Source organism: Mercenaria mercenaria, chromosome 2 (assembly GCF_021730395.1).
Source record: "Mercenaria mercenaria strain notata chromosome 2, MADL_Memer_1, whole genome shotgun sequence".
In the NCBI taxonomy this organism is placed as follows: domain Eukaryota; kingdom Metazoa; phylum Mollusca; class Bivalvia; order Venerida; family Veneridae; genus Mercenaria; species Mercenaria mercenaria.
In genome coordinates, this window is record NC_069362.1 from 32,444,452 (window position 1) to 32,471,133 (window position 26,682).

The following is a 26,682-nucleotide window of genomic DNA, read 5'->3' on the forward strand; positions in this document are numbered from 1 at the left end:
TAAGGATTATAAACACTAAATCATCTTTACCGTAAAATTAAAACATCATACTAGTGTTTCCCACCCACCAAGACTAGTATCTTGAATAGAAATTTAACAGGCGGTTAGTTTAACAGCTTAATGCAGTGGGTTCGAGCATCATTGGGGTCACGACCATGACTTCTCATATGACCCCAGTAGTGGTTTTCATAGGAAACGGAGTGGTTACAATAAGCTTAAAGCTTTCATCACAATCGAGCTAAAACAAATTAGTATAAACTAAACTAAACTAAACTAAACTAAATTACAGCCCGTTAAAGTTTCGAACAACTTGGCCCAGTTAGAAAGTAGAACAACTACATCATTCTTACAAGAAGGACATGGTGTTCGTAGTCCTACGAGCATCTACGCACTAACTGTATCCTGATAAACAAAATAAATAAATAAATAAACACCGACACTGGTTCCTGTTTAAATAAGAACAAAAAATGAATATAACGTTAACCATAACCACGTTGTCACTTTACACCGATTGCTGAAAAGTGATTTCTAATAGAACCTGATAAATTGTATGACTGTGATTATGTATATCACCAGTAAGCACTAGTCCATACTTAAAATACCAGATTACTTCAAACAACAATATTTTTTTATCCAACATGTTTACCTCCGATTTGCTGTCAGCCTTTTTTTTTTGTAGTTTCGGAACCTGGCTATCGTCTTGAATCAACGTATCTGTCATCGTGATTCGCCAACATGCAAACTCCTCACAAAAACTAATTATTCAGCATGCAGTTCAGTTTTGAGTATTTTTGAGAAATCCATATTTATCTAATTAGCATTTGTGATTGCAGATGACTCAAAGTGTTAATGAACGTCAAATCTTAGTAAATCCGGTATTTGAGTAAAAACTGAATTTATACAAAATAACCTGCATTCTTTCATATGCCCTACTGACAAATAAGCGCTAACGGTACAATGCTAATATCACTCTTATAAAAACACGTTAATCCTAATTTCTATAGAACACGTGGGAGAGTTTTCAATAATTACAGTTTTTATGTCACGTGGTCTAAGTCGGATAGACAACTCGTGCCGTTGTCTACGGGATATATACAACTCGCTTTGCTCGTTGTATATATCCCGTAGACAACGGCACGAGTTGTCTATCCTATACTTATTCGGTTCGTGGACTTGTTATGGTATATGCACGCTCGTTTGTACTGCTAGGCGCTTTGCCGTAATATACACCAGATCAGTTACAAATATATAGAAGTGTTTGTTTACTATAGTGTCATCCCTACTGAAAGAGTCAGCCATATTGGCTTATGAGACACCTTCGTACATGGAACAGCATTACTTCCCGATTCCTAATTTTTAATGCCAGGCACCAACAGGTAGGCAATCGGTAACCATTATTTAACTAGCTGGCGGCCCACCAACCGGTCTCTCTGCGGTAACAATTAAGACCCGCCTCTGACAGGGCTCGAACCTTCGACCTTCCCCCCCCCCCCCCCCTCACCTGATTGCGGGACAGGTGCCATATCCATTAGGCCACCGCAGCTCAGTATATATATGCGTATACCTAACTTGGGTATACATATTAAACTCTTCCTCTTAAACTCTTACACTAAGAATGGGGGTTAAAGATTTGGCTTTGATTAACACATACTTTCTTCGCAACACAATACGAAAAAGTACGCCATTATCCATGCTATATGGAGAACCTTGCCGTGAATCGATTTTAATAATGAAAAAAAAAAAAAAAAACACCTAGAATTACAAACTAATGGAGTAAACCACTAATGAGAACTTACTTAAAAAAATAGCGAAAGAATGTTACAAGTTTTTGTTAAAAAATTCAGATGTAAATTTCAAATGTTTCGCTTAATATAAAAATACATGTTCAAAACGGTTTAGATGCCGAAAAGTGTTGGCAGTTTGATGATCGCCTGGTTAGAACTTCAGCTATGATGTAAATGTATATAAGCCTACGTCATATACCCCTCTTCGTTTTGTCAACACTTCATTACAAAGTAAATATTTTTTCTTCTGAGAAAAGACTAAACCTTTTGCAAACATTGTTTACCCGTTACTCCAATCACCACTCAATTTCAACACAAATTCTGTTTTCAAACAACATCAAAAACTACAAAACAAAGTTTCATCACATTTTTGCCGTTGTTAAGTTAATAAATGTAATATATTTTCAAATTCTTACCCGTGAAAAGTGCTCGTCAATATGACAAAAACTAATGGCCCTGTCATCGTAAGAATGAATATTTGACATTCCATCCATTCTTTTTCCAAGATTGTTTATTATTAATCAGATTTAATAGCATTTTGTATAGAATATTTTCTTAAATGAGTTTGAAAAATTACGATATTCCAAGAAACACCGACATCTAATTCACATATTCTGTAGATTGTCTGTTGCTTCTTTAAAATAAGCTAGAACATAATATCATCATTTTTCGAACGCACGACCTGCTTTCAAGTCAATCATTTCATAGGTATATATCAATTCAAAAAGATATGTTGAAATAAGACGATCATTACTGCTTGTTATTGTGTTTTCGTCTCCACTGATTTACTCAAACAAAACTTACTGACATGTCCAAGCCAATTCGTTTGGAGGAATTTATATTTAATTAGGAAATCTAATATATTTCAAATATTTAAAAGCGTTTGATCTCTCCTTGGCAATGAAAAAAGTCGAGATCGTAACATTTTTCTCTATTTAGTTTAAGACAGCTACTGTTTAAATATGAATAAACTGGTTAGATAAAAGTTTGCTGATAAAACTAGCTAATTAAACGGTTTAATTATCCAGAAATCAGAATTCACTTGTATTGAATACACTTTCAAATTGAATTCACAAGGTTAAATAAAATTTTGATTGTTTACAAATGTCAAATTTTAAATATGAAATATACATGCAGGTTAAGCAATATTGTAAATAATGTAAAACTGGAAAACTGAGACCTTGATAAAAGGACATATTACCTTGTTCTGTTGAATGCCACACGACAGCCAAGGCATGGAGACTTACTGGAAAGAATCCCAAAGCCCCTCTACGTCATTTCAGGCTGTAGCGGGCACCTGGAGGGTACTATTGATACTCTACAAGACGTTGGTCCTGATGATGATTTTCTGTAATGACGATGCTCGAACCAGTAGCTGTCAGGGTCAAATCATCTAATGTCAAAGACGCCAACCTATGTAAATGTAGTGTAGTGTAGTGTAGTGCGGTGTTGTGTTGTGCGGTGTAATGTGTAATGCAGTGTAGTGGAGTGTGGTGTGTTGTAGTTAGGTGCTACATTTGGTGAAGTGTAGTGTTGTGCGGTGTGGTGTGGGGTAAAGAAGTGGCGGAGTGCGGTGCAGTGCGGTATGGTGTGGTGTATTGTGGAATAATGTAGCGGGTAGTGTGTAGCTGTGTTTGCAGTGCGGTGCGATGCGGTGCTGTGCGGTTTGATGTTGTACAGTGTAATGCAATGCAGTGTAGCGTAGTGCAGTTGCTGTTGCTGTGCGTTGCGGTGCGGTGCGGTGCGGTGCGGTGCGTGTGGTGTGGTGTGGTGTGGTGTGGTGTGGTGTGGTGTGGTGTGATGTGATGCGGTGCAGTGCAGTGCAGTGCAGTGCAGTGCAGTGTAGTGTAGTGTAGTGTAGTCACAGTAATGTAGTGTAATGAGCAAAATGTTATGTTATCTAACATGGATATTCGTGCAGAGGTGGAACCGCCAACTCTTGTATACGTATCCAAATACGGGTGGAAATTGTACGCTCATACTCATGTGTTTCAAACGAAATGTGTTGTCTAATTGGTTTACTTTGTGCATACATGTCAATAATTTCCACATCCATACATACACTGATTCCGGGAAGTTTATGGCATATTGAAGTCTTTTGTTTATGATCTATGTGATATTGTTAAACAGATGACAAAAGTCCTAGTCACTGATTTAAAGATGCAATTGTTTGATACATGTGCAAATCTGGAGACAATATGTTAGGGTAAAACGGTATTATGTAAATTCAGTAAAATACTATATAATTTGCAAAAGCAAGGCAAACGTTAGACTTTTAAGCATATTTGTATTTGTAGACTAGGACGATCATAGACGTTTACTATTGAATACCTAACCTGCATTACTGCACTTGTCTTTCTAAAGAAAATTCGGTGCAACTGAAATAAAAGTTACTGAGACAGGGCATTCACCCAAACAGGTTCATTGGGGAGAATGATGTGCGAATGAATAGCTGAAATATTCATGTCATTAGCTTTAAACTGCGTGCAAAATCTTAAAAAACAACAACAACATATGGTAGACATATTGCCCCCATCCCTCTCCACTGACCCCGCCCGTGCAATCTGTTTTCTTAAATTGTAATTCAACTTGGACTGTAGCCACGCTAGACTTTTTTAAAACCATATATAATTTTATTTTATTTAAGTTACTTTTTACCCACCCCCCCGTCGATGAAATCGGGGGGGGGGGGGGGGGGCGAGGGTATTGAAATGGTGTTGTCCGTCCGTCACGTCCGTCCATCCGCAGCCATTTCTCAGTAACTAGTGGTAGAATTTCATAAAACTTGAAATAAACATGAACCAGCATACTGCGATGATGCCCGTCAAGTTTTTTTGGACTGGTCAATTTCCTTTAGAGTTATTGCCCTTGATTTAATGAAAATTCCACGTCCGGATCCATATCTAGGAAGTGTTTGGGAATATTTAAATAAAACTTCATATACATGTTCACCACTATGAGGTTATGCGGTTCGTCAAGTTTCAGGCAGACTGCCCAAGTAACACCAGAGTTATGGCCCTTAGAAGTTTCCTGTGTTAACTATATAGGGTACTATAAATATGGCAATTTCTGCTTCATAACTTGTGATATATTTGACCTAGAACTATGAAACTTAAATTGAATTTAGATCACCATAATGTAGTTGAGCGCACACAATTTCGTCCGAATCTCTCTACTTCTTCAGAGTTATAAACATGTGAAGTTGTGTACCCACACCTGGGCACACACTTGCCTTAGTCCCCACTCCCCCAACCCTTACCCCCATTTTTTTTCATTCCTTATTTTAAATTTATTTCAAACCTTCCATGAATATTTATCAACATGCAAAGTTGTACCGTTCCCCCACCTCGCCAGTCATGCCCGCTATGCTAACTATGCACCCCCACCCCCCGCCAACATGTTTTTTATTTCATTTTTTATTTTCCATCAATATTTATAAACAACATGTGAAGTTTTGCTCAGTACAGTAAACAATACAATACAATACAATAAATTTTATTTCAAGTCGGCAAGACACAAACATATGAAACATAAGCTCTAATGAGCTTTTTAACCGACCATTAACAAATATATATGAGGTCAACAGGAATATAAATAGCTGTAAAAGAAAATGTTATATATCTAAAAAGCACACAAATTAAGCACATCTAAAGCTGTGGAAAAGCTGCTGATCCTGACCATAGGCCTAAAAACTTCTATAAGAACTTCATGTTAATAAAAAACTGAATTAGCAAAACGAGCACAAAAGTGCGACAGAAAAGAAAAATGGTTTTAAAAAATCAATTATCCCCTCAAATCAGATTTGAAAGGAACTGATCAGCAACTTTCTCACAGACAGCAAACACATTGAATATAATATTAAGGAACATGGTTAAACAATCAGTGAAATCATATAAAACAATGCGACACATATAAAAACAGAAAGGATATTATGAGGACATGCAATAAGTTACCATGCATAAAATAAATGTAGTTGCTGACTGCAAAGTTGCTCTAACTATCACAAAAGCAAGCACAATACAAAAATAATAAGCACAAAATGATATGCAAAACTATTACAAAAGCAAACACTAAGCTCAGAGTAATAAACACAAATCATATGCAAATGAAACAAACAAAAGGAGAAGCAAACTAAAAATAAAGCATACTAAGGCACAGGACAACACTTAATATTATTTAGGTATACGCACCTGTGCTGTGATTTAATTAGAAAAGGAAAAAAATAATTTAGTTTGATGAGGAGTTACAGGCAATACAATTACAGTTTTGACCATTCCAACAAGACATAAGAGATTTAAATTGATTAAAGTTTGAACAAGTTCTGTAGCTTTCCGGTAGTGAGTTCCACAGCACAGGGGCAGCATACCTAAATGAATTCTTACCAAATTTAGTTGTTTTCACTCTAGGGATTTCTAAAATGTTGGTGTATCTGAAATTATATTTGGATTTTCTTTTTTGTACTAATTCTGATAAAACTGGAGGTGCCAAGTTATTTAATATTCTGAAAGTTTCAATTGCCATGGTTTTCATTCTTCTGATGTGTAAGCTTGGTAAATTAACTTTCGCAAGTAGGTCATTATATGAGGAGGCGTAGTCGTTATAGACAAATCTTAGCGCTTTTTCTTGAATTTTTTCCATTTTTTTGGTATTATTTTCTGAACAAAAATGCCAGGACATTGGACAAAAGTTAAAATTTGAAAGTATAAAAGTATGAAAGATAGTAAGCTTATTTGATTTACTTAAGTTACAGCCAATTCTTTTTAGAACATTTAGTTGTCTTGCTGCCTTTTTACAGATGTTGCTTATATGAAAATCAAAATTTAACTGGTAGTCTATATCTACACCCAGCAGTCTAACAACCTCCTCACAGGTAATATCAGCTGGACCTATGTTAAAAATTGTTTTTTTTTTTTTTTTCGAAAGTTCTTTTTCCAACGGCTATAGCCTGAAATTTATCCGGGTTTGCTTGCATGCAATTAAAATTAAACCATTCAATAAGAATTTGACTTTCTTGTTCTAATACATTTTTAACTTCAGTAAAATCAGGTGAACAAAAAGATAATGTATTATCATCTGCATAGTTGTAAAGTGTTCCTTTCTGTATAAAGTAGAAAATGTCATTAATAAAAACGTTAAAAAGTAGGGGGCCTATAATAGAACCTTGAGGGACACCTTTTTTATGTTTTTCCATGTACTGACCACATTACCAATTTTGATTTGTTGTTTACGACCAGTAAGATATGACTGAAGGAGAGTTGTTGCTGATTCGGATAAGCCATAAGCGGATAATTTACTTAATAAAATGTTATGGGGTAGGCAATCAAATGCTTTTGATAAGTCCATTAGGATAGCAGCTAAATACAAATTTTGGTCTAAAGCGTGTTTCAAATCTTCTAGTAATTTTAAAAGAGTAGTTTGGCATCCATGGCCTTTCCTAAATGCACATAAAAAATTATCAAAGATTTTGTCAAAATAATTTGATAACTGTACAGACATAACTTTCTCAAATATTTTAGATGGAATTGGTAAGATGCTTACTGGTCTATAATTTGATTTTGTCATTGTATCATTTTTCTTATGTAGGGGAGTAACCTGGGCTTGCTTAAGTTTATCTGGAAATACCTGTGTTGAGATTGAAAGATTGACCAGGCTAGTTATTGGTTCAACAAGTGATTGCTTACCGAATTTTAATAGTTTGACTGATATTTTGTCTGCTCCTGTGGCTTTTTTAACATTAAACTTGTCAATAATTTTAGAAACTGTCACAGAGTCAGTACTCTTAAAACTAAAATTAGTATCTATATTTTGTTGTTTTATTTTGTTTAAACTTGGATGGTTATTCTTATCAAAAATATATTCCTTCCCTATACTATCTGCTACATTTACAAAAAAGTCATTAAAAATTTCTGCAACTTCACTATTTTCGGACACAATTTTTTCATTTTCAGTTAAAATTATTTTCGACTGCGAAGTACTTGATTTATTTGACAAGTAAGGTTTAATTGTATCCCAAAAATCATTTTCCTTACAACCACCTATACAACGTTCTTGAAAATAATTATTTATCGATTTCTTTTTAAGTTTATTTACGTAATTTCTCTGTTTTCTATATTTTTCCCAGTTTTTGGAAGTTCTATAATTCAAAAATTTATGGTAATGCATTTTTTTTTGCTGTAAATAGCCTTCCTTAACTCTCTATTCATATATGGGAGTTGTTTACTTCTTCTGTACATTTCTTTAATAGGAACATGGTTATTGAAAACATCTGTAACATCCGATTCAAATTTCTCATAAATACTGTCTATACAAGATTGTTCATTTTTGTTTGGATCAAAAGGTTGTATATTAATGTTTGAAAGATCATCATTAAGTGCTTCAATATTCAAGTTTTTAAAACTTCTGTACTCAATTTTTTGCTTTTCATTCTTTGGAGTATTGTTGTTTATAACTGTACATACTAGGTTGTGACAATCACTTACACCTGTTGGAAAATTTAAGGTTTTCATACATAGCATCTTGGAATTTGTAAAAATTACATCTAAAAGGGATGGAGTACAATTTTTCATAAAACAAGTAGCTTTTTTTACCAAGTTTGTTAAGTCAAACATTTCCATTAGATTTACAAGTGGGTTTCCTTTGTTTTCATTCAAAAGGTCAAAGTTCAAATCACCAATTAACATATAATTGTCATATAAAGATATACACTTGTCTAGTGAGATTGAAATATTTTGTATAAAATCATCTTCATGCATATTTGGTGGTCTATAAACACATAAAATAAGCCATTTAGAACGATTCAAAGTTACCTCATAAGAAATGTTTTCTAAATTGTTGGATTCTAGATCTTTTCTGCGTCTAACTGGGATGTCACTACGTATGTAGGAAACTAATCCGCCACCATAAGCATTTCGATCTCTTCTTTCAAGTCTGTACCCCTCAGCTTGGAAAAGGTTATCTCTGAAGGTAGAATCAAGTTTAGTTTCTGATATAAAAAAGAGGTCAACAATTTTATCTAATAGAATATCGTGAATTTCTGAAAATTTATATTTCAAACTATTAATATTTAAATGTGCAGTAATGAATTTATTGGGGTGTTTCTTTCTGAGTTCGTAAGTTCTTGAAATGGGTTTTCTTTGTGAATCCGAGTAGAATCATCAAGATGACTGGTATGACTTATGTCCTCGGAAATGGCAGAAGAATCAAAGAAGGAGTCTGTAAAATGAAAATTTGTACAGTTTTTACAAGTCAAACATATTTCATTCAAAATAATTTCATTAGATTCAAAATAATTTCATTAGTAAGGATCGACATAACATTTATTATGTAGGCCTACACTTAAAACATTCATTTTTCTGTTAAATTGATTTTGACTAATGAGAATACTTGCTTCTTAGTAACATCCTTAACTTTTTGCCGGATATTTTTTTTGCCATTTCTCACTACAAACCATTTCGGCGGGGTATACCAATATTCACCAAATTTTCTTTTTTAACTTTGCCTTAACGATGATTACAGTGACGCTTATATACAGTAGAATTGGTAAGCGAATTAGAAACAAGGAAAGGTAACTCTTAAAATCAAAAATGGCAGCCTCCACAGTTACAGCGAGAGTTTGTGAAACAACAAGCTGCAGTAAAGACGCCAAACTTCAATGTCCAACTTGTATCAAACTTGGAATACCTGGATCATATTTCTGCAATCAGGTTAATTTTTAACTGTTTTTTTTTCTTTCTCATAGTTGTAAAATTATGATTTTTTTTCATAATTCATATCTTTATCCATACTGGTTTCCCAGTAGTTTCCGGACCCAAGTAGTTTTCCGGACCTTTTACATTTCGTGCTGTATAGACTTTACGCCGTCTTAAAGCATCTGGGTAACAATATCATATCATCTAGACCTTTGTTGCCTTTACATAGCAGCCAAAACCTAACATTACCGAACTTATTTATTATTTGAATATCCCGGTTGTTTTAACTTACTGCGATGTAATGTTTACACAAGAGATTGTCAACTGCAGGGGAAATCCAGTTACAGTGTGCATGCGCAGAAACTGAGGCCCCTTGAACAGGGGTTCCACTAGACCTGAAAACCCAAGAGTCCCAGGACCCTTGGGCCCAAATTTTGAAGGGTCTTTTTCCGAAATACAGGAGTCCTGTCCCAACACGTCCATACAATTGACCATATTTTTTATTTAGTTAGATCTTTATACTAAGAAAACAATAAACCCAAGCTCATGTTACAGCATAATAAAAATGTCAGTTTCAGGTCATATATTGTAAACTAATATTTATCAAAATTCATGTTATTTTGATTAGGTTTTGCTCCTCTATGTTTCATTTAATTTTTAATAACAGAACAGTGCTATAACACTCCATAAAAATGTATCCAAAATGTACTATCCGGATACTGGTACACTTTCGGAATAAAGCGCCCCGTTTGTTATTAACCACACACGCGTGACTATAACCCTAATAATCCCCTAAAAACCCTTAAATACTGCTGCGCAGCTGCAAAGCATGAAATGTACAATTCTCCAAGATGGCGGTCTCCCAGAATCCCCAATGTTCGACGCTAAAACCCGTTACACGGTACGGTACCGTATATTCTCCTAAAAGGTCAATGACCACTACACTCCCCCCCACTTTATCCCAAAAGGAGTGTAGCCTACTCTATTGCTAAATATGCCATCCAAATATTAGAATTTTGAACCCAATTGTCAATAAAAACTCCAAAATACCCATCCCATGAATTTAAGAAATGTGGAAATTTGTACGCCATTATGTCAAAAGAAATCCAGAATCAATGGCGGTCAGTTCAACGCACTCCGTCCCTGGGCAGTTCCAGCCATTTGGAAGTTTAACCAGTACTAAAAATGCAAACACCCGCAAGCAACTGACAGCTTGCAAGTTGCCTACAAGGCAACTCCCTCCTAGATTCGACCTACAAGGCCAATCACAATCTCAGTCTCTGTCATGGCAGACTGCAACATATTCTTAGCCAACCTACAAGGTAGACCACAAATTCCTGTCGTTTCCAGCTTACGAAGCAAGAAAACATCTACCTTCAACTCCTTTGCGAACATGTACAACATGAACGCCTCTCCCACCTCTACTGACTGTAAAGGTTCATCCCATTCCTAGTGGTAACTGCAAGGACCCGCTCCACCTCTTCGTTCAACAATCTCGCCACTGCTGCCGCTGTCATACCAATGAACCAGGGTGCAGAGATACTGTACCCTGGAGGTGCAAAGTATGGGGCATCGGTTTCAAGCAGTAACCTGGAGGGCTCCACACTTCGCAAGGCTTCAACATGTCCCGTGGTAAACCTCCTCCTTGCGACGAGATTGGTAAATCCAAAGTGAACATTTACGAAATGTTCAGTCCATCGCTTCACATCCTCCTTTAAGCCTTGGAAACAGTGCAGATGGATCTTCTGCTCCCTTGGCACAACTCCCACACACTGATAAAAGAGGGATGCGAGGAGCTCCGAAAACTCTGCTTCATGCCGTCCTCTGCAGTGCAGCACAAGCACATGACGTGGCCCCAACAGGCCCAACGCTGTTGCCAGAACATCCCTTTGGACTGCCCACTCTTCCATAGGAGCCGTGTGATCCAGTCCAATCTCTCCCAAACCCACAACTTCTGGCCACTGCAGCATCTCCTGTAGTTTATCGACTGTTGCTGGCCTCACCCCCGTTGCGTGCCTTGGATGTAAACCTACAGTGGTCACTATCCCCTGGCTTTTTAGGAAGTTGACATCTTCCAGCGAAGGGTAGGTGATTGGGTCGCAAAAATTCGCCACTGCACCACAGAGATGGACGCAATTGCTCTGATCCATCGATTGAGCAGACCCCTGCAACTCCCTAAGGTTGTATGTTGCTAGCCTTAGCTCCCTTCCCAGCCTATCAATGTGAAAGTGGCTATCAAAAGCACCCTTCATTCCGTCTGCCATCTCTGTATTATCCCTAGCTATGGGCTCAGTACAACTGAGACCCTCTTCTCCCCCTTCCGCAGAACTCTCTGCCTGCTCTACACATTCGGCCACTCCTGCTACCTCAACATCCATGGCCTCTGACTCGGAGATGGTTCCCTCGAGGGCAACTTCTATCCCCTGCGATGATTCTCCGCCTGTGTCTGCCTCTGTACGACAGGGACTTTCTTCACGACACACTGGCTCCACCCTCTGGGCTGAACACAGTCTCACAATACGATTGCCAGACTGAGCTCCGCGCGTGACCTCCAGATCGACAACACCCTCCATTCTGCCAGATTCTTCTCTTTCGGGCATCGCATGCTCTACTTCCCTCATAGCCTCCTCCCCTCTCTCCGGTGCCAAAGACTCTTCTTGTGGCAGCCGCTGCCTCAGCTCTGTCCTCCTATTAGCAGAGGCAAATAACCGCATGAACAGATTATGCTCCCTCTGATCTAGGAGCTGGAGGACCTCCATCAACACCACCCAGTGGAACACCAAAACTGGTGAGTTCAATGGGAACAGCGATAAGGTTTCTGGGACTACAAGCCCCAGTTCCCTCGATACATCCCTCACTACCCTCCCCGTCCAGTCATCGATCTGCTTCTTCTCATGTCGCCTGGTGACCTCTAGCTGGTTCAAACGCTCCATCAAGTCAGCTGGAGATGCCCCTGGCCCAACAATTCTGGTAGCTAGATACTCCAATGCTTCAGTCCTGTCCCTAGTTGCCTTTCTCCCGCCTGCTTGAATGTCTATCTTGGTAGGGTAGTGGAAGTTAAAAGCATGAGCCTTGGGGTATACATACTCCTTGGAGCACCAGGATATTGGGCACAACTTCCGTGACTTACTGCTACAAGCAGTAGTGGTTGCAGACGTTGCAGAACTAGCAATCGCTCCCCTTGAGGTCTCCATCACTGGCCCACTCCTAGTTACTTCTACCTGCTGTTTTGACTCTGAGGTATGACTGGTAGGTAGATTGCTACAAGCAGCCTCACCCTTACTTCCATCATCCGCCACAGGAAGCTGGAAGGTCACCCTTTTCCTACACACCTCGTGCTCTGGCTGCCTCTGGCTCACGTTCTCCGTATCCATCCTGCTACGAGCAGGAGTCTCCCCTGATGGACCTCCAACCGCCTGTACAACAGGGATTGGATCTGCCTCTAGCTGGACATCCTCGTAATCGAGCGTGGGGTTCCAGTCTATCAATTCCTGCAAGTCCTTCATCAGGACGTCTGATGGTGACCTTTCTGGTGGAGGGGGTGCACTCGCTGCATTTTCTATCACCCTCTCTATGCCTGGCACGGTTTTCAACCTTATATCACTAGTGCAGTTCTTTGACTCGGATGACTCTGGCTCACGCCTACGTACGACCCAAATTGTTCGATCTATCCATGCCCGACTGGCTAGTTGGTAGTCCTCTGCATCCCTCGCCACTGTCCTCAGCCACTGGTTATTCCCCCTCAGTCGGGCTATATCAACCTGACCAGCCAGCACCGTCCTCATCTCCAAAGAACTCCTCCTGATGCAGAGCATCAGCCTCCTCACAAGATCCCTGCACGGCATCAAGCCTCCCTGCCTAGTCTCCTCCACTAACCTATTGTAAAAATCGCTTCCCTCCATTCCTGAAACAAAAAATATCATAACCTATCAGTCACATTACGAATGTGACCATTACTGAAAAATATCATACCAAGTGAATCACATTACGAATGCGACCCTTATACAGAATTTACTGGCCTCCCTTCCCGCACGCCCTACATTTATACTTATATGAAGCGACTCCTAAGGGTTTGTTTCTGCTCAACTCGGCCGAGACCCGCTAAGAACCCCTCCTAAGCAGCGGACGTATCATAGACGCATATTTCTACAAGATGGCGGGCTCACCAACTCCCCGAATACTCTACGTTAAAACCCGTTACCCGGTACGGTACCGTATAACTCTCCTAAAAAGGTCAACGACCACTACACTCCCCCCCACTTTATCCCAAAAGGAGTGTAGCCTACCCTATTGCTCAATATGCCATCCATATATTAGAATTTTGAACCCAATTGTCAATAAAAACTCCAAAATACCCATCCCATGAATTTAAGAAATGTGGAAATTTGTACGCCATTATGTCAAAAGAAATCCAGAATCAATGGCGGTCAGTTCAACGCACTCCGTCCCTGGGCAGTTCCAGCCATTTGGAAGTTTAACCAGTACTAAAAATGCAAACACCCGCAAGCAACTGACAGCTTGCAAGTTGCCTACGAGGCAACTCCCTCCTTGATTCGACCTACTAGGCCAATCACATCTCCTTCTCAGACTACCAACATGGCAGACAGCAACGTCTTCTTAGCCAACCTACGAGGTAGACCACAAATTCCTTCCTTCCTGAAAAATATGACACATCACCCGTGCCAGTCACATTACGAATGTCGTCCTTACACAGAATTTACTGGCCTCCCACTTTAACAAACCTCTCTACATGTACTGTTGCTTCTTTAGCCATCACTACCTGTCGACTCAGATGCACAACTTCCTGACTTCTGCACGACTCCATGACCCCGGCATTTGCAACCACTTGTCCTCCTGCTCTCCCCACTATACAAGATCTTAAGAGATACGTCATAGACTGCCCCACCAGTGACCACAGACTTAGTCTCTACACCTTGTGCACGCCCTGCTGCACCGCCAGAGACAATCATCCCTGTGGACTTCCCTCATCTATTCTAGCGCTCCAATACAACTTCCCGAGACATTCTCTCCTTGTCACCACCATCTACCACGCTAAATCACCGCCAAAAGCTACCACCTAAGTCTCGTACTTAGCCACTTTTTGATCTTGTGACATGCGAACTGGCACTGCCATTAGAGTTGAATTCAACCACTCAACTACGCATCTGCTGGCTGCCACTGCTACTCCAGTGCATCCCTTAACCATTTCACTGCCTATACTTCCAAGAAATTACATCAAGCAGTCCCCACAGCCGACATTTACCAACAACATCCCTTGACTATCTTCACTGCTACCCAATGATTTTACTACTCCATGGCCTCTAATGCACCTTTTATTTAATGCTTTGCTTCTGATTTCCAGGTACATTTGTACACCCCGATACTACCTTGCAACTACAATTCTTGTGTCATACTTTACTGGAACTATTTAGGTCTTGAAATTTCAGGTTCTTCGCTAACATCCGCGATATCATCACACAAGAGGCGTACGACGTCCCTTGTCGCGATCTCTGTGTTCCTGCTTAATACTGCTGAGGAGGGGGCTCTGCCTCCTGAGCCGATCCTACTCCCTCTAAATCTCTGTTACTTCCCCGCACCTGGCGCTTCCTATCCTGGTCCTTCCTCCCAGCAATCCCACTCAGCTGACTTTTGACACACCTGTTTTTCAAACAGTCCACCTGGAATTGCCTTGTTTTTCTGCCCCTGGCTGAATACCTCTGCTGACCCTTTTCTAAATCCACAGCCTTTCTCGGTGTTCTAGCCTTCTTCTCCCGGCAAACTCCTTCAGACCACTTCTGCCCTTGACCAGCTAACTTTGCAGCGCCACTGCTTGCCCTGTTCTCCTGACATTTAATGCAGACCGCAAACTCTGATGGCACATTGTCCCTGCATACCGTAATTCCCGCTACGAGCGGATTTTCAGGAAACTTCTCCACCATTAGTGGTATAACTTCATCATCAAAAATCATCGTTCGCTTTGGCATGTTAAGAACTGCTCTTTTGTACAACAAGTCGAGCCCCAACAACATGTCTTGTTCTATTGGTGCCACGTTCAGGTATTCTTTGTACACTTTGGAACCAATCTGCAGCCTGACTGGACCCACTATAAATCCACTCATGGACAGCTCCTTACCAGCAGTCAGCAACTTTACATCCTTAACCATCGTTGGTCGAATCTTCAGAGCCTTAAACACCTCCTCTGAAATAATCGTGACCTCCGCCGCCGTATCCACCACTGCCTGAACATCTGTACTACCCACTTGGATGTTCACTTTAAACCTTGATGCTGATGACAGCTTACAGATCTCCGCCACACCACAATCATCCGACCGCCCGCCATTACCGGCCTGAACATCTGCTTCCCTGGTGAACACCACTTTAGTCATTCCAGCTGCAGCTTCATCACCTGACCGCCTTCTTTCACTTTCACTGACTGTCACACACCTATCTGTTTGTGTTGCTTCTGACAGCATATGCTGCCTTCCTGTCACAGTCCTACGAGGACTGCCACAATTCACTTCTGGTTCTCCAACCGCCTCTTTTGCAACTCTTTGCCTTTCCACACAGCAAACCGCTCTGGTTCCGTCTGTATTATGGTTAGAACAATCACTGCTTACAACACTCCTGCCATTCTGATGCTGACCTTGACCTTCCAGACAATTCCTCTTCAAATGTCCTTTTGCCTGACAACGGTAACATCTACGTTCTGGGCAAGTTCGTCTGAAATGGCCTGTTTTACCACACTGGTAGCAAACGTCAGGTGACCGTCTATCACCATCGTTACGCTCCCTGGCCATTTCTGCTAACAACTTTTCCACCGTTTTCTTAACTATCGCCTCTACCTCTGCTCTAGTCAAACTTGATGCAGCACCACTAACTCTGGTCTCACAGATCCTTGGACCCTCCACTTCCGGTTCACGTGTACGACACGTGACCTTTGTTTTCCCATAAACCACTTGATGCACGTGCTGGTACCATTTCACGTGCTCCAATGCCTCTTCCGTTGTCTCATACTTCCTCATGCCAACATCTAGGCCTGCTGCCTTGTCGCATAATCCTTGACAGAACCGTAATACGGCCTGTTCATTTGTATACCACTTGGGCAAATCACGGAACGCACGAGTAGCTAGGGTCAGGACACGGTCCCCCCATTCCTCCAAACTTTCGTCTTCTTCTTGCACAGCCTGCTGGAAATGCAGCCGTGCTGTTTCCACAAGTTCTTTCGCCCCAAACCGCAGTTCCAATTTCTTCATGAGACACCTGTACGACAGGTGTTCATTTCTTTCTGTAATCGTTGCATAGTAATCTGCCGCCTTCCCTTTTAAACACAAACAAAGACAATCAGCACACTCTTCATCCGTCCATTCACATGCTTTCGCAAACAACGTAAATTTCTGTTTGAATTATTATTATTATTATTATTATACCAGATTTATATAGCGCCCTTTTCATGATCAATTTCACGTTCAAAGGCGCTTTACATAGTTCAAATGCAGCCACACAGGGCGCATAATTCATCCTCTACTAGTACAGACACAGAGCGATCTGACCAGAGGGACAGAGTGAGACAAAGCCCCCACGACAGAGAGATCAGAAATCAGATACAGGCTAGTCCGGCTAACTTAGCCTAGCTCGTTGCGAATAGACAGCCTGGTTCTTTAACGTGCCCAGTGTATAGCACTGATACACGCAAGGATTGCCTGGGTTCCTGACCAGTACACCTCTAGTTGGGTGGGAAACACTGAAAAGCGTTTCTGAAAATTCCCGAGTAGCTGCCGGGGATCGAACCCCCGACCTCAGGATTGGAAGGCCAGTGTGCAAACCACTGAGCTATCCGTCCACCACAACTGAAGGCTCTCCAGTTGTCTTTACCACCAAACACCAGATTCTTTGGCAATGACTGCAAACCACGATATTTCCTGCGCTTCTTACATCTGACCTCTTCTTCAGAACTGCTATCTCCATCCGAAGTGTCCGACACTGGCACACTACGCTTTGTCGCCTTCACACCCCTTCTCTTCGTTCTTTTCACCGATTTTCTATGCTCCGCATCACTATCACTACCTGACTCTCCATCAGAAACAACCGCCTTCTTCGATTTACTTGTATGTTTCTCCACTGCAGGTTTATCCCCCTTTAATAACATGCCCAACATTTCCCTCAGCTCACTTGCCTTCATCTCGTCCAACAACAGTGACTTTGTTTCCTCTGCCATACTGCTACAAGAAATTATAATTGTCTTCCGCAATTACCCGTTATACATACAATGCATAAAGATACACCGTCTGCCTGTGCACGATCACTACCAGCTGCAAAATCCAAACAGATTACTGACACATTGACTATAGCCACGGGCTAAAGTCACTTCTGCACAGCTCTCAATAACAGTACCACTGCCACTGGAACGGAACAAGTACACCTAATATCAGTTACCCTCTTCTACACAGACCAAGTCGCCACCTAAATGATGAACAGGGATGGGCCCAATGAAATCTGCTTGGTTGCTTTTACACCTCCGCAAAAATACAAAAGAACAATCCTACCTTGTCTGCAGGTCTTCTTACAACCCGTTTCTTACCGCTGTTCTATCTTGCACCGCCCCTGGACACTATCTTCAAAAGGTATCTCGAACCGCCCCTGCCTCCTTCCAATCTGCACCTCAGTACACTATGTAACTCTTAACAGTTCACTATTCCTACGAGGAATTTAATGCAAACCACAGTCACTGTTTAAATAACTACCACCAATTTCACGCTACGCCCTTGAGATTAATAAAGTCCTGCAACACCGTTTAACAACTGAAATCAGTTCCACCAGATCTTATTAATTATCACACAGACTGTCACAAATTCCTATAACAGTTCTGTTCACTATTAAATAAAACACTGAAAGTACCCAAATTCACAGTTTCAAACAACAATTTTGACAGCTGCTGTTACTCTAAGGTTTGTTATTATTTTTCCGGAACCATGTGCTTCTACACGTCCGCGCGCATGCGCCAAAATCCGCCGGCTTCCATCGTCGTTTCTGTCCTCAAAAACCTCTTTCCCGGCCGATCCTGAATGACTTACTAAGTCAAGACAGCTTCTTTTCAAACCCCTAAACCTTCCTCGCTTCGAAGATCGTTTTATCAGAAAGCACTGTTGACTTCCCGGTCACGACGTTACCCCACCACAGCGGTTCTCTACGCTCTACCAAACCGCTCACTAGAGCAACCTACCGACCGTCTCCACCACAACAGTGAATCTGACCCTGCTCGCAGCGCCAATGAAGCGACTCCTAAGGGTTTGTTTCTACTCAACTCGGCCGAGACCCGCTAAGAACCCCTCCTAAACAGCGGACGTATCACAGACGCATATTTCTACAAGATGGCGGGCTCACCAACTCCCCGAATACTCTACGTTAAAACCCGTTACCCGGTACGGTACCGTATAACTCTCCTAAAAAGGTCAACGACCACTACAGGAATGTCATCAGAAAGTAGTTTTTGCTCAGTTTACTTGGCCAACTAAGCTAAATCAGAGATAGATCCTCAAATAATGATGCTACTTATCAGTAAAAACTGCATTGAAAGTCAGTTTTTTAAAGGAATTTTGGAAATATGCGTATGACATCGGATGTAATTAGACTCGTGAACGGACATTCTAAACTTATTTTTGCTTTCAAAATTCATCAAAATTTGTGAAGTTTCTTGTTGAAATTACGGTATGATTACCAAGCAATGGTCTAATTTAAAGTTTGCATGAAAAAATCTTGCAGGGTACTTTTCACATGCTCGGTAATCAGCTGCTTACGATAATTTAATAATTGGCGCCTTTTTTGACAGTACACAGGATCAATACGCTTTATCAATTAATTTCAACACTTCGTTGATTCTTGTTACCTATGTGCACTCGCCGTGACGTAACTTGCTGATAAAAAAATCAGCGAGGCATGTCTACAGGAGAAAGGGCGGGATTTAGCAGACGATCAAAGGCAGGAGGGCATGACCGCGAGTGCTTATTTTGGAATACACGTGTCTATCGTGGAAATAGTTTTACTGAAGGAATGAATGATAAGAGAAAGGATTATCAAAGGAAAATGCCTCCGGGTCCCGAAGGACGCACAGGCAAGTATCATGCCGGGTCCTTCGAGCGTCTTTTGAAAATCTCCCGGGTCCGGACCCGGGGTCCCGGGTCAAATGGAACCCCTGCTTGAAGGTAAACATCAGCCAACTGATGCTCCCATTTACAGACGATACAGGAAAAACATTCCGATAGTAATAAAATAAAACAATGAATGTCAGAAAAAATCGACCTATTCACTATACTACGGCATTAAATTATCGATTAAAAATAGGAACCAAAATAGACAGGGATTTACATACGATACCGTCTATCAATCAAATGTTTAGCAGCAGTGTCTATGCCCGAGTGGTCAGGGCGTTACATTACCAATTTTGAGACCGGTCTTGTTCCTTTTTTTTTTTTTAAATGTTAATTATATTCAAAGTTCATAATTTCTTTTTTGTAATATTACCAGTCCGCTAAATACGTTCTGTCATTTTAGCGTGACGTTGCAAACGTCATTCAAACGTAATTAGACGTAACTGTAATGAGTGTATTATAAATCTAGTATTTGTTAAATTCTTGAAATATACTTTTCAAATCGTCATCACACCTTAGAATTATGTTTTAATTTTGAATATATGTAACGAAATCGGAAATGTTTGCTTTTACAGAAAGGTTACAACTGTTACAATGAAAGGTCCGGAAAACTACTCGGACTAACTGAGATAATAATGGAATTAATTGCCCCGTTTGAGGCCTCATCTACATTTGTGTTATGAACGCAAGTGTAATACGAATTCTGCATGGTGTTAACGAAGAACCTAGCTTTATTCTGTGAAAATTTTATATTTCTACTATGTTTTGTTTGAAAGTTACTGGCAAAAAATAGCGATTTCGGTCCGGAAACTACTGGGAAACCAGTAGGGATCCGACACATGGTGGATATGTCAACATCTAAATCCAAAACCTGAAGAAAAAAAATTACCCATATAAAAAAATACGAAGGTATGCATACAGTCATCAGAGTTAATGGATAGTTTATACCAAAATAACGGCCGTACTTCTAGTGTAACAGATATGGCAGTGGCCAGTGCACCGTCACCGGTGCAGCAGACCCGAGATCTAGTGCATCGTCACCGGTGCAGCAGACCTGGGGTCTAGTGCACCATCGTTTTTGTTAAATATAGAATATAGTTTTTCTTTGAATTATAATTATAACTTATTGTCGCCAGTTATATCAAGAAGATTCTACAAGACCAATACAAGTTCCAATACAAGTTATATGTGTGATCATTATTAGAAGAATGAAGTAAGATGATTCTAATTTAAATAAACCTTAACGTACCTTTTGATTTACCGATATACCGATTAAAAACATTGTGCCGCTATCCGATATGGTCTATTAATAGAAAGTTTATTATGGCGGAATGATTCTTAAGTAGAACGTTCAGTTATGACAGAATGAGTTTCATTGAAAGAAATAATTAATTTTTAATTTTCATAAATAGCATACTAGTATATTTATGTCCATTTAAGATTAGTTATTGTCTGTAATATAAAATTGAACTTAATTTTAGATTCACTATCTCATGATCAGAGCTGCCGATACAAAAGACAAACACGCCCAAGCTAATTATTAAATAACTTTAACAAGCTACCAACAAAGCCTACATTTGTAGACCTCTATTTATTGTTTCAATTTAATCTTTATTGTTTTTCACAGTTTTTACCATAGATTTCGTAAGATGTAGCTTTTTTAATTAATAATATAACAAATATTGAAATCATATCAACATTTCCGAATTTCATGTTTTATAAAGAGTTAATTGTCAATTGTCACTGACATAATAAATCTGAAATTAAGATCGAATTTCAGTTTTGATATACATACATATATATATCCAAATGCAGACAATAATTAAAAGAAAGGATCAATGAAATTCATTATGTCATTCAGAAATAGCTAAGTAAATGATGGATACCACTGTTGCCGAAGAACGGAGATCAGCGCTTTAAGGTAAAACGGTAAATTAACAGGTAAGTCGAGGTTTATCTTACTTCATTCTTTAAGTTATGCTCTTGCATTTTACTGGTGAAAATATCTTTTGATTAAACTTTACATAAAGGCTATATTTTATATATAACAAAAATGACGGTGCACTAGACCTCGGGTCTGATGCACCGGTGACGGTTCACTAACCACTGCCAACAGATATATGCTACACTCCCTAAACCCTCGTCGACTGGATTTAAGGCGTATAGATTCTAGGTTATCACTGTTCTGTAAGATTCATCATGATCTGGTTGCTACCCCAATCGTAGATTACCGTACCCCAATAACCCGATGTGTCCGCTATGGCCATTCCCTAAGTTATAGGTTAATTACTGCAACCACTGACTATTACAAGTTTTCTTATTTTCCGAGAACTGTGTACCATTGGAACCAACTTCCCCCCAGTGTACCACCTCCCTAACTAGAGCAGTTCAGTGCCGCAGTTTGCAGCCTTGAACATGTTTCGCCCTAGTTATCCTGCAAACTCCTTTTTATTTCACCAAATCTAATTTTTTAGTTTCTTCCACTCTAAATTTTTATCACTATATTCTTTCTCTTTATGATTTTGATGCGCAAAACATCTACATCCCGGCAAGGGGTTTGACGGTTATGGAAGATAGATAGATAGATAGATAGATAGATAGATAGATAGATTAGATTAGATTAGATTTAGATTTAGATTTAGATTAGATTAGATTAGATTAGATTAGATTAGAAAGATAAGATAAGATAAGATAGATAGATAGATAACTCACAGTACATGGTCGTGTAAAGTTATTGGTTTTAAAACTTTTATGGCTTATGCGCATGTTACGTGTAGACGCGATAAACGTTAAATCGTGTACAATACATATATGTATACTCGTTTTGCTTGATCTACATCTACATCATTACGCCAAACTGTTAGACTTGACATTTCTTTGACTGTGCGCAAGAAAAGTGAAAGTGTGAGAATACTGCAAATAGTGAAAGCTGGAAGTTTGAGTCCCGGTCAAGATTGTGTGCAGATAGACGAAAGTTAGAACTGTGAAGAATTATACCCAGTCACATTTCAGGTCCATCAGCATGGTACCGGGGCTTCCATGATACCGGTGTAAACAGTTTTCTCGAGAGAATTTTATGTTAGCCCAGACTACCGGATGTTGACATAATTACTGGAGGAAACCGGAAGCTGTTCTTCCGTATCGCACAATTATTTGCGAAAATATCAATAAAATCATACTGACTTACAACTCATATATTTCGAGTAATATGGGTATCTATTGAATTTCAATATAGTGTTAATATATTTTGAAAAACCGTCGTTTATATGACTGAAAAATTGTTGAAAAAGACGTTAAACCCGAACACAAACAAAACATTTTGAAAAAACTTTTGACATTCCATATTTTGTTAACTATGCATGTTTGTATTTCATTAAATATAATATTTCATGTAATTATACAGCAATAATTTTCTCGTGTATAGTCGCATATATTATTAATAAAATTATATTTCAAACATCCAAAGAGTTTTTATTATGAAATTGACACAAAATTTGTTTTTTAGGATGAACCGTTATATCCAGAAGTTTCAAATATACAAATTAACAATTGTCTTGTGGCAGAAAAAAATCACACTTGAATGAAATACAATTTGGTAATTACCAAGTTGCAACATTAAATGTGCATACATGGGAAATTAGAATTTGGGAATTTGCATAAGCGTAAACTTAAATTTCTCTAAATTTCTCATTTGCAACATTTAGTCTATGCACAAGGAAGTATTTATAATAAGAATTTGTCATCTTGGTGCATGTAAATTGTAATTTGTAATTATCAATTTGAAAGGTGCAAAAAAGCAATTTACATTCACAGGAACTTAGAAGTTGTCAACTAGGTGCATGGAAATTGTATTTACTAATTTGAAATATGTAACATGGCAGTTTGTATTGTGGTGGGTAATACCAAAAAGCAATTTACATTCACAGGAAGTTGTCATTTATCGTGCATGGAATTTGCATTTACTAATTTGAAATATGTAATGTAGCATATTGTGGCGGATAATACCCTCCATAAACTTTTGCACTTAAAATTTGTACGCATTTTTTTTCAACTCACACTTTTCTGACCTCGGTGACTTGATGACTCGCAAAACCAAAGAATCTAATTATATGTCCAAAACAAATTTGATTTCACAATTTGTGTTTATTTCCACATCCCCAGCCCTGGATGATAAAAGTTATGGGAAAAGTTATTTGAGCCGTGCCATGGGAAAACCAACATAGTGGCTTTGCGACCAGCATGGATCCAGACAAGCCTGCGCATCCGCGCAGTCTGGTCAAGCTCCATGCTGTTCGCTTTTAAAGCCTATTGGAATTCGAGAAACTGTTAGCGAACAGCATGGATCCTGACCAGACTGCGCGGAAGCGCAGGCTGGTCTGGATCCATGCTGGTCGCAAACCCACTATGTTGGTTTTCCCGTGGCACGGCTCATTTTACTAGTACTGATATCGATGTTGCTATAGTACATGTATTACCATGTTAGTTTCAGGAGCTAGATAAATGTTTTGCACCATTTCCATCTGAAAAAATGGTGTATACTATATTATGTCTCTCTTTTCAGGAATGTTTCAAAAGTTTTTGGCAAGAACATAAAAAAGTTCACAAAAAAGCAAGTAAGTGTTGCTTATATATATATAGCACTGACTACTAGTCAGGAAGCCCTGGTTTTTCTTTGGTTTTATTAGCTCATCTAATTTTTTTTTATCGTCAGCACTTGATTGGTGTTGGCGTCGGCTTCAACGTTGCTTGGTTAAGTTTTATGTTTAGGTCAGCTTTTCTCCTAAAGTATCAAAGCTATTGCTTTCAATCTTGCAACACTTGTTCACCATCAAAAGCTGACTCTGTACAGCAAGAAACATAATTCCATCCTACTTTTTGCAAGAATTATGGCTTCTTTTGGACTTAGAAAATATCAGATTTTTTGGTTAAGTTTTGCGTTTAGGTCAACTTTTCTCCTTTAGAGTCAAAGCTATTGCTTTAAAACTTAGAGCAGTTATTTGCCATTGAAAGCTAATCTGCACAGTAAGTACAGTAACTCTATTTTGTTTTTTAGCTCACCTGTCACGAAGTGACAAGGTGAGCTATTGTGACCGCTTGATGTCCGTCGTGCATTGTGCGTCGTGCATCAACAATTTGTAAAAAAATCTTCTTCTTCAAAACCACTGGGCAGAATTTGACCAAACTTCACAGGAATGATCCTTGGGTGGCCCCCTTTAAAAATTGTTCAAAGAATTAAATTCCATGCAGAACTCTGGTTGCCATGGCAACTGAAAGGAAACACTTTAAAAATCCTCTTCTCAAAAACCAGAAGCCCTAGAGCTTAGATATTTGGTGTGAAGCATTGCCTAGTGGACCTCTACCAAATTTGTTCAAATCATGACCTCGGGGTGAAAATTGACCCCGCCCCAGGGGTCACTTGATTTTACATAGGAAAATCTTCAAAATTTCTCTTAAAATAAACCAGAAGGCCTAGAGCCTAGATATTTCACATGTAGCATTGCCTAGCGGACCTCTACAAAATTTGTTCAAATCATGACCCCCCTGGGTCAAAATTGAACGCCTCAGGGGTCACGTGATTTTACATAGGAAAATCTTAAAAAATCTTCTTCTCAAAAACCATAAGCCCAAGAGCTTAGATATTTGACATGTAGCATTGTCTATAGGACCTCTACTAAAACTGTTCAAATCATGACCCCAGGGTCAAAATTGACCCCTTGATTTTACATAGGAAAATCTTCAAAAATTTTCTTAAAATAAACCAGAGGGCCTAGGTCTTAGATATTTCACATGTAGCGTCTACAACATTTGTTCAAATCATGACCTCCGTGGTCAAAATTGACTCCTCCCCAGGGGTCACTTGATTTTACATAGGAAAATCTTCAAAAATTTTCTAAAAATAAACCAGAAGGCCTAGAGCTTAGATATTTCACTTGTAGCATTGCCTAGTGGACCTCTACAAAATTTGTTCAAATCATGTCCCCGGGGTTAAAATTGACCCCGCCCCAGGGGTCACTTGATTTTACATAGGAAAATCTTAACAAAAATTTCTAAAAATAAACCAGAAGGCCTAGGTCTTAGATATTTGACATGTAGCATTGCCTAGTAGACTTCTACAAAAAGTTTTCAAATTATGACCCCCGGGGTCAAATTGACCCCGCCCCATGGGTTTACTTGATTGTACATAGAAAAATCTTCAAAATTTTCTAAAAATAAACCAGAAGAGCTTAGATATTTAACATGTAGCATTGCCTAGTGGACCTCTACAAAAAAATTTCAAATCTTGACCCAGCCCCAAGGGTTACTTCATTTTATGTTACTATAAATATCTTATTTAGTAACTTCTTTATTATTGGTCGTAGGGAAAAACCAAGACCACTTTTCTGTGGTACAACATGGATGGTACGTCCAATTTTTAGGTGTATTTTGACATATCTGTACCTTTAAGAAAATTTCAACTATATTTACTCATGATTCTTTTGATTGATCTTGATTATGATTTTTTGACCTTCCTGTCCTGAAGTGCAATGATAACAGGTGAGCGATATAGGGCCATTATGGCCCTCTTGTTTTGCAAGAATTACGGCCCCTTTTGGACTTAGAAAATCATGGGTAGGACAGTATTTCTATTTTACAGACAAAAAAAAGTCAGATGAGCATCTGCACCCGCAAGGCGGTGCTTTTTTAGCTCATCTGATTTTTTGAAAAAAAATGATGAGTTATTGTCATCACTTGAGCGGTTGTCGGCGTCGGCGTTGCCTGGTTAAGTTTTATGTTCAGGTCAGATTTTCTCCTAAACTATCAAAGCTATTGCTTTGAAACTTGGAATACTTGTTAACCATCACAAGCTGACCCTGTGTAGCAAGAAACATAACTCCATCTTACTTTTTGCAAGATTTATGGCCCCTTTTGTACTTAGAAAATATCAGATTTCTTGGTTAAGTTTTATGTTTAGGTCAACTTTTCTCCTAAACTATCAAAGCTATTGCTTTGAAACTTGGAATACTTGTTCACCATCATAAGCAGACCCTGTACATCAAGAAACATAACTCCATCTTGCTTTTTGCA

The 26,682-nt window shown here is 39.3% G+C and overlaps 1 protein-coding gene across 2 annotated transcripts in view; it reads left to right on the forward strand.

Moving 5' to 3' along the window:
- Positions 1–9,333: 9,333 nt before the first annotated feature.
- LOC123563653 (methionine aminopeptidase 1-like) overlaps positions 9,334–26,682 on the forward strand; it is a 44,740-nt gene continuing 27,391 nt past the window's right edge. For both annotated transcript variants that reach the window (XM_045356572.2, XM_045356573.2), the window contains exons 1-2: positions 9,334–9,487; positions 24,179–24,230. In XM_045356572.2, the coding sequence (XP_045212507.2) occupies positions 9,368–9,487; positions 24,179–24,230 (172 nt within the window). In that variant the 5' untranslated portion in view covers positions 9,334–9,367. The remainder of the gene's footprint in view (positions 9,488–24,178; positions 24,231–26,682) is intronic.